Below are 11285 nucleotides of genomic sequence, written 5' to 3'. Positions count from 1 at the left end.
GCCTCGTTATGTTGACATTTGCCTGCAAAAAAAAAAAAAAATCCAACAAACAGGAAAATTATTTTAAAATAGCTTTTCTAAGAGGAAGAACTACAAAATCACTACCATATACCTGAATACTGCAAGAACAAGTTCCAATTTTCTATTTTTTAAAAATTAGTAATTTGCCTCTAATTGATTAGGCCTAACTAGTTTGTTAATTTTTATTTTTTTTAAATTGGTCATCCTTTATGAAAAATTCTGCACAATTTCAACAGAAGACTAAGTAAAGTAGCAATCATACATAAAACACTGAACCATAATCTTCAAATACAAAAACAAAATTTAATAAAATACTCTGAAAGACACAAAGATAAAGGCACATTCCTCGTCCCATATGCTAGGACAAATTTGTACAAATACTCCTTCTTCCCTAGTGCTATTAAAGCTAGAGCCTGAGCTAGCCAGGAAAACCAGTGACTTGGCAGAATTTAAGTCATTGGTTAATATGCATGACTAATGCATGACGCGTAGGACGTAATCATCTTCTTTTTTGAAGTAACGTCTGTAATATATAAGATAAGATAAGATAAGATCCGAAACTGAGAAGTAGAGGAAAATAAAATCGTCTGCAATAAGGGAAATAACTTCACATAAAAGAAGGATTTATCTCCCTTTTTTGATACGAAACAAAATAATTAATTTACTAAAGGTTATTTTTTTTATTGATTCATACCTATTGTAAGGTAATAGGTACAACAAATAATTGTGTAAAGTTTCAACTCGATCCAAGAATGGATGCAGGTTGGACAAATAACGTGTGCAAAAATTGTACCAGACAAAGTTAGTTGATATAAGTAAAGTTATGTAAAGTTTCCATTTTAGGCCTTGCGATCTATAGGGCAGATAATGTTAGGGTCATCAGTTTCTTTGGCCAACGTTTACAAGCAGGGTGTCACAACGATCAACCGCCTTTACTTTACCCAACTAAAGTCAGGCACCCATTAGAGCTGGGTGGACTCAGGGGCGCCCTAAAAATCCCGAAATTCAAAACCCCATTCTTCAACGAGATTTCGAACCCAGGACCCTAGGTTCGGAAGCCAAGCGATTAACCACTCAGCTACCGCCCCCCACCCCCCGAGTTGATATAAGCTTTGTAAAAACTACGCCAGACGTCTAATTTAACACAAAGATTAACTTTCAACGAACACATACATAACAGACGTTAAACGTACTTGCGTTATATTTAGCCCCTTCTGTCTCGGAAGACAATCGATGTGCCCAGAGGAGTAACTGTGCACATATTTTTTTTACAATATCTCTATTCAAGTCTTAACTTCATGGATCCAGGAAACTTCATGAACAGCGGATCTCAAAAAAGGGCTCAAACGATTTTCCTAGAAATTTAACAGTTGATGAATATCGCTGAGAAAAGAATGACTAGCTCGTTTAGCCACACGGGGAACAACTCTAGTGTGACCGTTATCATTTTTCAAGTACAAAATTAAAATAAATCAAAATTTGGCAATTGGATCTGTTTCTAAATTTTAAGGTCTTCACAGGCGTGTTCAAGTTGTGGACGTTTCTTCAGGAATAAAGAAAATTACCCACAAGCACAAACCTCTTGCAGGACAAAATGGATGACAAGAGCAGGTTTTGAACTCGCGACTATCGGTCGATAATCTATTATGAATATCATATGATCATGCAGCTCCAGTCCCGTACGTCCAAAATATGTTTGGTCTATAAGTTTATTTAAAATCTAAGTAATAGAGACTGTTGGCTTCCTTCAGTCGTAGAGCATTATGGTTCATCTCAAACTCTTTAACACATCATTGTGTGCTGAAATTTTGGAAAGAAACTCCTGTCTATCAAAGGATAGTGTGGCTTTCGATTTGGTGGTAGAGGAGCTGGCCATTTTTCGTATAGTATTGTTACGAATCTCACTATCCAGGCTCTCTGCAAACTGCACAATACACCACCAACTTAAAGAACTTGACAACTCAGGGCTCCAAAGTAACGTAACACTTTAATAGTTGAATAAATAACAGCCAATACTGTACAATTGGCAACATGTATACTGTACAAATATCTCTCCGATAACACCGTTCCGCCGTATCAACTCTTGCACTGGCCTCTCCGTCTCGTTCCGGGCTTGCACTAGGTTCAACAGTTCAGGACTGACTTCACACACTAGGCTCGTTGTGACGGACTCGATCGCAGACCAAGATCAACACGCCAGTCATCTCAACTATACTTGACAGTACTCCGCACTGAACCGTCGTAATGCTCCGTACAGAGCCACACCGTTGAACTGTGCTGTAGTCGACCGGACTGTATTGAACCGGGTTGTCGTGAACCTTCTGTCGTGAACCTCGTTGTATTGAGCCCCTTTTCTCAACCGTCTTGACTGCGACACCTCCGCTCTTATATAGGGTCACTAATGGCCTTCTAGAACCGGACAGAACGCCGCTTGACGTTTCTAGGTGGTCAGATGACTACAACTCTCGTGACGCTCATGAGCTTTGTTCACGACGGCGATCCTTCCCGAACCGTCCTGTTGACACTTGACTCGGCTGACCGTCGTAACTCGTCACGGTTGACCGCTCGTCTAGCGCTGGCCTGGGGCGATTTGCGTCGGCTAACTACACACACACCACTTTCCCTCTCTGTGCCACCACCAGGTTTATAACAGTATGCTTTTCTTTCGTGATAGTGATTTACGTTTTTTACTGATTACAGATATATTATATTTTTACCTTGCCCAATCGGTCTGGTATAGCTTTTATTTAATTGCATACATTTACGTGCGTCATAAAATAAAGAAACAAGTTTGTTTGTGTTTTAGCTCATCATATTTGTTATTCCTCTTGGATCTAAAAATATCGTGTCCCCCTTTTTTAAAAAAAAAAAAGCCAATTCAAAGTTTATTGGTTTTGTTTATCAGGGAGGGCCGATCTGGGTTGGTCGACAACATTCAGGGGAGGTAAGGTCCTCATGCCGTTGCCTCTGGTGAACTGCTTGTGACACAGGAACTCCCGGGGATACAGAAGGTTGACATTGTCGATCATGTAATCTCTATACCGGCCATAACTCATGTTGACCTCCACATTGACCTTGCGAGTCATTTCCTGGAAAAAAAAAGCAGGTCATTTTAGTCCTTTATTTTATACATTTAAATTGAGAAAATAAAACAATGGAAGTACGGAATAAGTGTGTGTGTGTGTGTGTGTGTGTGTGTGTTATTGACTGATTGTTATGGAGTGTGTGTGTGTTTCTATGGTGACAGTAATAAGAGGTTAGCGATTGGTTTGAATAATGCAAGATAGGTGGCATTGTCGTCATTGGTCTTAGGGCAGACGACTCCAAAACGTGAGACTTAAAGTGGACTGAAAAGGTAGTGTTTATACAGTGAGTTAGATATTGTTAAAAAATAACATTACTAAAGTCTATTATATTTATTTTATCTCATATCAGCTTGATTTTGTGATTTTTGTCCATATCATAATAAAAAAAATATTTAGTATTGTTCACAAGGAAGCTATTCAAGCTCATTGAAGTTTTATTAGTTGAGATATATTATGCCTACATCGGTTTAGTTGTCTACCAGCGGCATGGTACTAAAAGTCAACGACTGTCAACAACACTGATGTAACATGGAGGGCTGGATTGCGCGGGTCATCTATAAAATAGGGCAACAGCTGATGAAAGACGGAAACGGAAACACGTGCGAATATTAAACGGCGTGAACGGTAGATTTTATGTGAGCAGAGATAATGTTTTAAAATCCCAAAACATCTAGTGATTTAATTTGTATTTTGTACATTTTCTACATTGAGACTAAAAGATTTTAAGTATTTCTTATTAAAAATTAAGTTTATTTTGTTGATAAAAGCGATCTGAAGTTCTAATCAAGTTTCTGTATCACGTTAATTAAAACCCATACATGGTAGGTTGGGATAACTGCCGGGCGTGGGAGCTTCACCACAAGGCAAGCCTAAATAAATAAATAATTAATAAGCATAAAAAAATCTATAAAACTTTGACCATCTTTCATTTCAACTAGCAATGTTTTCACTTAGAAAAATAAAAACTTACCACCTAAAACATTTCTGTGATTTTTTGTTTCGAGCTAAGTTGGAAAAAAATTGCCCATGACATGAAAAACTGCTAAGACCAAAAAATAACGGTAAGAACTAGGGCGGAATGAAATGGCAGCGAAAGACAACATCGAAGCATGGACAGTCGTTACAATATGGGACACTACAGAGACCAGACAACAAGAAATTAGTGAACAGCTCGATGTGCGCCAAGCACCCATTCCAGGTTCCGAAAAAGAAAAGCTCAAAACTGTTTGTAGCTTGTATAAATTGTAATATTCCATAGGCCTAGCGTCCCAAGAGTCTTAGACTCAGTTCTTAGGATAATCAGGAATAGAATAAGTCAGTGTGGCCAAACTATTTTTTGAGCTATGGGATCAATGGCATTTCCTCTCATGTTTCACGGGCCTCTACTGCTTCATTATGCACTATGGGTAGAAATTCGGAGGGGCCAGCTACCAACTCGTCACTAGTCGGTACGGCCATCGGGCGTAGTTAGGTATCACTTTTAAGTTATGAATAAACATCAGACGGAAGGGGGGGGGGATGAAATTTGCCATCTTTTGTCTCTGAAGCTTCTAATACAGCAAAGCAAGCATGTTCCATTCTACCTCTTTTCTGGCGGAGATCATGACCGTAGGCTTGTGAAACATGTTGTCCTTCAGCAGCCTCTGGTCGTAGCCCATGACCGGGTTGTTGATCCTGTCATAGTTGGACACGTACTCCACCTGCAATGGGACCAAAAAAAAGACATTATAACACACACACACACACACACAAAGCCGGGAAAAAGTTAATCAGTTGTAAAAAGCAGACGTCATAAGTTACGTCATTCATTTATTCAATGCAGGGGGTCGAATAAGGGAGATAATGAGTCATGTGGGAGAGAAAAATGTACTGTTTACTTACACAGGTTTTTTTCTTTCTGCGTCCACAGTAACTGTCCCTCAAACAGGCGATCTCCTGTGGAGTCAACTGGTCAGTATAGGGCCATCTCGACTCTCTGCACATCTTAGTAGTCGGGTGTCTCTTGTAAATCGAGATGTTTCGCTGGAAGAAAAATATTGAGACGTCTGCGTTTATTGTTTATTACGAACAAGTCATCTTTAATTCAAAGTTTCAACTGCTCAAGATGAAAGAAGAAAAGTAAACAATTTTCAAAAGATATAAGTAAACAAATATACGTGATATGCAAACATTCTTGGAATGTCGTCAATTTAGATAAATAGTAAACATTTTTGAAATATCGTCATGCTAGATGAATAGTAAACATTCTTGGAATATCTTCAATCTAAATGAATAGTAAACATTAAACATTTTTGGAATATCGTCAATCTAGATGTATAGTAAAAAGTAAACATTTTGGAATATCGTCAATCTAGATTAGTGATGCCCAAATACTGCCCGAGGGCCAGATCCCGTCTCACCAGGCCCGCCGAAACGTCGGTACAAAGTGTAGAAGATCCCCCTTTTTTTTTTCAACAAAAAAAATGTAAAATGTATCTTTACCTAAGTTAGGGCCCTGACTTTTTCACTGATGGATTGGTACCATGACATTGAAAATGTGTAGGTTTATGAAATGGGAGAGCCGAAGAAACTAAAAGTGGACTCCGAACTTAGAATCTACCAGGAAAAGTGAACGGATCTTTACTTTTTTTGTGGACATGATAATAAACCAATATATTTGTAAAGTGTGGCTGTTTTAAAGCACAACATAGAAACGGATTATAAAATATTCTTAGTTTGAGCTGCGAATTAAAGATTATTTAACTACTCTTGAAGGATCGATGGGAAAATTTAACATAAGACAAGAAAAAAAAAATGTGTGTAAAATGTTTTACATGTTTCGGATGTTCCTTCAGAGTTGAAGATGATGTACTTCCTAGTCTAAACCTCTCACAGAACGACGGGGGATGGGAGCGGGCAGGGTTTGAACTCGGGACCATTGATAAATCCAAACGACAGTCCAGCGCGCAAACCGCACGACAAGGCAGCCATCCACGACCAGAAAATAAGTCGTTGGTAAAGCTATCTACGATGTTGCTCACAATTCATGTAGAGAAATGAAGCCAGTTTCCGACGCGTCAAAAAAAAAAAGAGATATATCCCCAATTTCCTATCCATCAAGGTAAGTACTAGATCCACGAGTTTCTAATAAACTTGTTTCAGGTCAATTTCGTTTTGTTTTGTACATTTTTGGTCATGTGGCCCCCGAAACGAGTTTCGGAAATTAAAATGGCCCGCGGGTCGAATTAGGTTGGGCATCACTGATCTAGATGAATAGTAATTTCGTCAATCTATGTTAAACAATTTGGAATGACGTCAATTTATGAGACTAGCAAAAACTATTGGAACGGTGTCAGTTTTATCAGTTTATATGAACAACACACATTCTTTGCTTCGTTTAGCACGCCATCTCTTCATCTTACAACCTGCTCAATGCACTCTTATTATTGCCAGTTTCTGACAATCGTTAGGAGCGTGTTGTATTGCATAGTATGCACTCAATGCGCCAGGTTCAAACCCTGCACGCTGCCATTCCCCGACGTCCTGAGGAAGCTTTGGTCTAGAATGTAGTCATCTTCAAATCTGAAGAAACATCAGAAACATGTATGCAACATTTTATTTTTTTCTTACAAGTTCACGTTTGAGTTGTACGAGAAGTACACTTTTAATCTCGAACTAAAATTGCTAAACCTAAGTTTGTCAGTCAAGCTATTTATAGTTAGGTTCAGGGGAATTTGTGACTTGAGATTATTGTTAATTCTTTGTAAAAAAAAACAAATAAAAAACTGTGGTAAAGATATTCCTTAAAGCTGTAAATCAGTGGTTCCCTAAGTGGTTTGTACTGATCCCCGGGGAATTGATACAATAACTGCAGGCAGTGGCGTACCGAGGGTGCCAGGCGCCCGGGGCGGCATAGTCTGTTGGCGCCCCCCCCCCCTATTAGTATGCGTAATCTATATTTGCATTAAAACAATCACCAATCAATAAATTATTTTTTTTTATTGTAAACAAAGTTAATAAACAATCTGAAGCAACATTAGCCGTCAATGACATCATCAAAATTAATTGTTTCGACCAGCTCCTTTTCTATGCTTAGCAATGCCAAGTCTGACAGACGCTCCTGACCCATTGAAGCTCTCAAATAAGTTAAAATGATTTTTAGTTTACTAAAAGAACGCTCACAGCTTACAACTGACACAGAGATTGTCAGCATAATTTGCACAGCAATTCGCAAGTTTGGAAATATGTCATTGCCATATGAAATAATAAATGAAAGTAATTCTAATGGGCTGCTTGGGGTAGCATCTGGCCGGGTTTTCAGCAACATACTGCAGTCACTGATTTCTACGAACAGTTCAGTTCCATCGATATCTGTTTTATAAAAGTCAGCCAGCGTAGCACAGTGCTGTTGAATATCATTAGAGGTATCATTAGCAAACAATTTGCTGATGTTGAATAGAAATCCAAACTTTTCATCTAACGTCTTCAGACGACCAAATCGTGTTGTCATCTCCTGGATTAGTCTATCAATAACTGATTTCATAATGCGAGTTATTTCTTCAACAGCAGCGAGTCCTGCATCACCAGCATTTTCACCAGGCATCTGTTTTCGACGTTTAATTCTTCCTTCTATCCTAATTCCCAATTTTTCACACAGAACTTTAGCTGCAGTGACTGCAGTGATGCAAACATCTTCTCGAATGATACTTAGAAGTTGCTGCAGTCCTTCTAAATCCAGTGCTGCGTCATGGAAATTCATTGATGGATCTTGCAGTCTTGCACCTGCCTAGTGACGCCATTGGTAATACCCATTTTGGCGCCCCCTACTCTCCAGCGCCCGGGGCGGATACCCCCCCGCCCCCCCCTCCTTTCAGTACACCACTGACTGCAGGGGTCCACAAGATTAAATTATGAACTAACATTTCGATATTTGACACTGGTTTTGGGTGTTCATAAAGATTCTGTATTGCTAAGTCAACAGACTTAACTAGTGTATTAAAGGGGACTTACTCTTCTTGACAAAAAAAGTAACTACCCTTATTATCCCTCTTGTCATACCTATATATGCCTCGGTATCCATTGCATTGCTACAAGCGCGCCAAAAAGGTGGGCTTATATCCTGTGAGGACTGTGATAAAAATATTAAGATGCCACAGGGGCTTTGCAAAGCCTCTAGTACAGATTTCGCGCCAATGACAAACGACAATGTGTGTTGCCTAATTAGATCTGTATTATTAAGACTTACATTTATTTGTTCCACTTCAAAGGAGTGTGTCCTGTACGGAGTTTTGTCAGGTTCCATCTGCAGCAGACGATCAACTTGAAAGAAAAACTCGACACACAAACTACCGGAAACTACGAGCAGAAGTGTGCTATCTTGAGAAATATTCTGACACGAAACTGTTTTCACCGACCTTGTGGGGAAGTACAAATATATCTTTCAACAAAAACTAGTTTCAGTTTGCAAGCGAACAAATGTAAGTTTTACGGTGTGTAAGAAAAAAAATAATTTTCTGTATTATTTTAAAAATCAAATTACGAGTCTAGATCCGTGAGTAGGATGTTATAAGATCATGTGATGCTAATAAAAATATCGATGACGGACAGACAGTCGGACGGACAGACCACACAAGACTAATAGCGATTTTTCCCTTTTTTTTGGGGGGGGGGGGCGCTTAAAAAAAGAGTTGTTCGTAACAAAGAGTTTACGTTGTGATAAAGTTATCGTCCAATTATATCTAGAGTATAGATCTATGCTGAACAAGATTTTTTTTTAAATCTAGAATAAATCTAATCTGTAGATTAGTCACAGATGAACAGATTGTCCTTACAGTCGTCTACTGATTCTTAGTGATTCTTTTTTTTTTATTGCATATGAAATTTTGATTTCATTAAGTTTATTAACATTAACATTGTTATAGTATAGATAGATCTAGATTGTTGTGTTTATTTGTTATACCTTATGTTATTAATTTAGTAAATAAGTCGATTAGATGTCACCATAGAATCCCAACTCCATAACGAATTAATTTTTAAACAGCTTTGACAACACATGTTTCAGAATCAAAGGATACGAGAATATAAAATAATCCAAGTAATATTAGCCCATGGTGTTCAGCATGATCACACCTCTGCGTTTAGCACTTGGTTAAACATGTGCTTCTTCTGCGTTCTCATTGTTATGTTGGAGCGTTCAGATGACTAGACCAATTTATGAGATGAACTGCGCAATGGTTTCCAAATCAGAGAGCTCTCCATATAGTTTTCTTTCTTGGAGGAGCTACCACTTCTATCAAGCGTGTCCCCAGGTGGCGGATAGGGAAAGGACCCTTAGATGGCTAAATGCATGACGCGTAGGACGTAATCATCTTCTTTTATGAAGTAACGTCTGTATTATATAAGATAAGATATAAGATAAGCTGTGAATACCAAATAAACAGCCGCTGACCAACTGGTTTGCAGTCATGGAGGATGAGGTGGAGTATTTCAATGGTTAGAATATTTACAAAAGACCTCTCAGAAATCCAGGGAAATGATAGCAAAAAGCGAGTATGGGGCACTCAAACTCTAAACGCGGGTAGATGAGGCTCGTTAGCTAAGGAAAGCAGTTCATCTAGGAGAGAAAACTCCGAAAATAAACACCTGCTGCCTTGCAGATGATCTTGGCTGATCAAAGGCTATGGGAGTGCACCCAAAAAGAAAAGCAGGCTGAAGTCGGAGTCAATGGGCCTCCTGACGCATAACGCTTTGACACGCAACCTCATCCTTACATGTGCATAATTTATTTGTATTTGTTTGTGTTTTGGTGGATAAAAATGTATATTTGTTTTCCTAGAAACGAACTTTATTTTAATTTTTTCATTACAATACCCATAGATATTTTCCTATACGAAAAATGTGTTCCAAGCGTGGTCGAGAGGCCAAGTGCAATTGGCTTGGCTTGGCTACCTAGAAGGGGGCTCGAGGTTCGAAACCCGACTCGGGCAGAGTTGTGTTTACTGAGCGCCTAAAGGCAGCACGGAAAACCAACTCCTAGATACCCCCTCCCCCCTACTGGTCCACAAATGAGCATGCTATAAGCATGAAAGTAGCGCTATATAAAAGCTATGATAATAATGGAATTGTGGGAAGTAAAAATAAAATGTAGCTAGATATTGACACTAACTTACTTTACGAAATATACAGGCCTAACGGAAATGGCCCAAACATTCAAGTTTGTAAATAGATCAAGATGTGTCCATTTAAAAAGGAAAAGAAAAAAAATCGATCAATCAGACATGAGTGTCCAGAGTGTTCTAGATCTATCAAGACAGTATAGAACTTTTTTCTTTCACCCGCGATTAAGCCAAGAACTCATTTAGTATGCAGACATGGTGAGAGAGCCAGCACGAGTGATTCATGAGATTCACTCGTGTGCTTTTGTGTCTGTGTGTGTGTGTGTGCTTGAAAGATCAGATTATTTACACCAAGTATTGAACAACATCACTCATTCGCTGTACTGCACAATGGCTAATTAGAAAGGTTTAGGGACATTGAACTTATTGATTTGAAACTTTCTCGATAATTTTTTTTCTGGATTTAAAAAAAAAACGTTAGGGCATGCGGCAGGTCAATTCAAGTTCAATATCATTTGAATCATTAAATCAACGTCATATAGTTAGTTTGGAGGCGCAGTGGCCGAGTGGTAAAGGGCTTGGCTTTCGAGCGGGAATCCCGGGTTCGAATGTTGGTGAAGACTGGAATTTTGAATTTCGGGATTTTTAGGGCGCCGCTGAGCCAAGGTAACTCTAATGGGTTCCTGACAAATGTTGGGGAGAAGTATAGATGGTTGGTCGTTGTGCTGGCCACATGACACCCTTGTTAACCGTGGGCTACAGAGACAGATTATCTTCACATCATCAACCCTATGGATCGCAAGGGTTGAAAAGGGAACTTTTCACTTTACTTCTATATGCATGTTAGTTTAAACCTTTGAGAAGTGTCCAAAAAAAATATACCCTCCCCCCCCCCCCCCCCCAAAGTAGAAAAATATTGAGCGCCACTGCTCTTACAGAATTTCTATTGGTAGTGCAAACGAGTTTTAAATGTGTTGAAACCTTCTACTTCCCACCTCCCTTACACGTTAACGCCTGCACTGACTTAAAGGTTAGTCACGTGATCCTTCTTATAACTAAATATATCGGCCCTATATATATATCA

The 11285-nt window shown here is 39.0% G+C and overlaps 1 protein-coding gene across 2 annotated transcripts; it reads right to left on the bottom strand.

The window, feature by feature from the left end:
• Nucleotides 1-2885: 2885 nt before the first annotated feature.
• Nucleotides 2886-10414, bottom strand: LOC106064145 (uncharacterized). Of its 2 annotated transcripts, none has more exons than XM_056036328.1 (5): nt 10256-10414; nt 8332-8500; nt 4989-5129; nt 4691-4807; nt 2886-3110 (listed from the first exon to the last, which is right to left on the bottom strand). In XM_056036328.1, exons 2-5 carry the CDS (start codon nt 8386-8388, stop codon nt 2907-2909), a joined length of 519 nt encoding a protein of 172 aa, XP_055892303.1. In that variant the 5' UTR covers nt 8389-8500; nt 10256-10414; the 3' UTR covers nt 2886-2906. The 2 variants fall into 2 exon arrangements, with proteins under 2 accessions (XP_055892303.1, XP_055892304.1); XM_056036329.1 differs by lacking the exon at nt 10256-10414 and adding an exon at nt 9046-9224.
• Between the last annotated feature and the right edge of the window lie 871 nt (nt 10415-11285).

The sequence above is a fragment of the Biomphalaria glabrata genome, chromosome 7 (genome assembly GCF_947242115.1).
Source record: "Biomphalaria glabrata chromosome 7, xgBioGlab47.1, whole genome shotgun sequence".
Taxonomy (NCBI): domain Eukaryota; kingdom Metazoa; phylum Mollusca; class Gastropoda; family Planorbidae; genus Biomphalaria; species Biomphalaria glabrata.
Note: the sequence above shows the minus strand (reverse complement) of the source record. Positions and strands in the feature narration are given on the sequence as shown.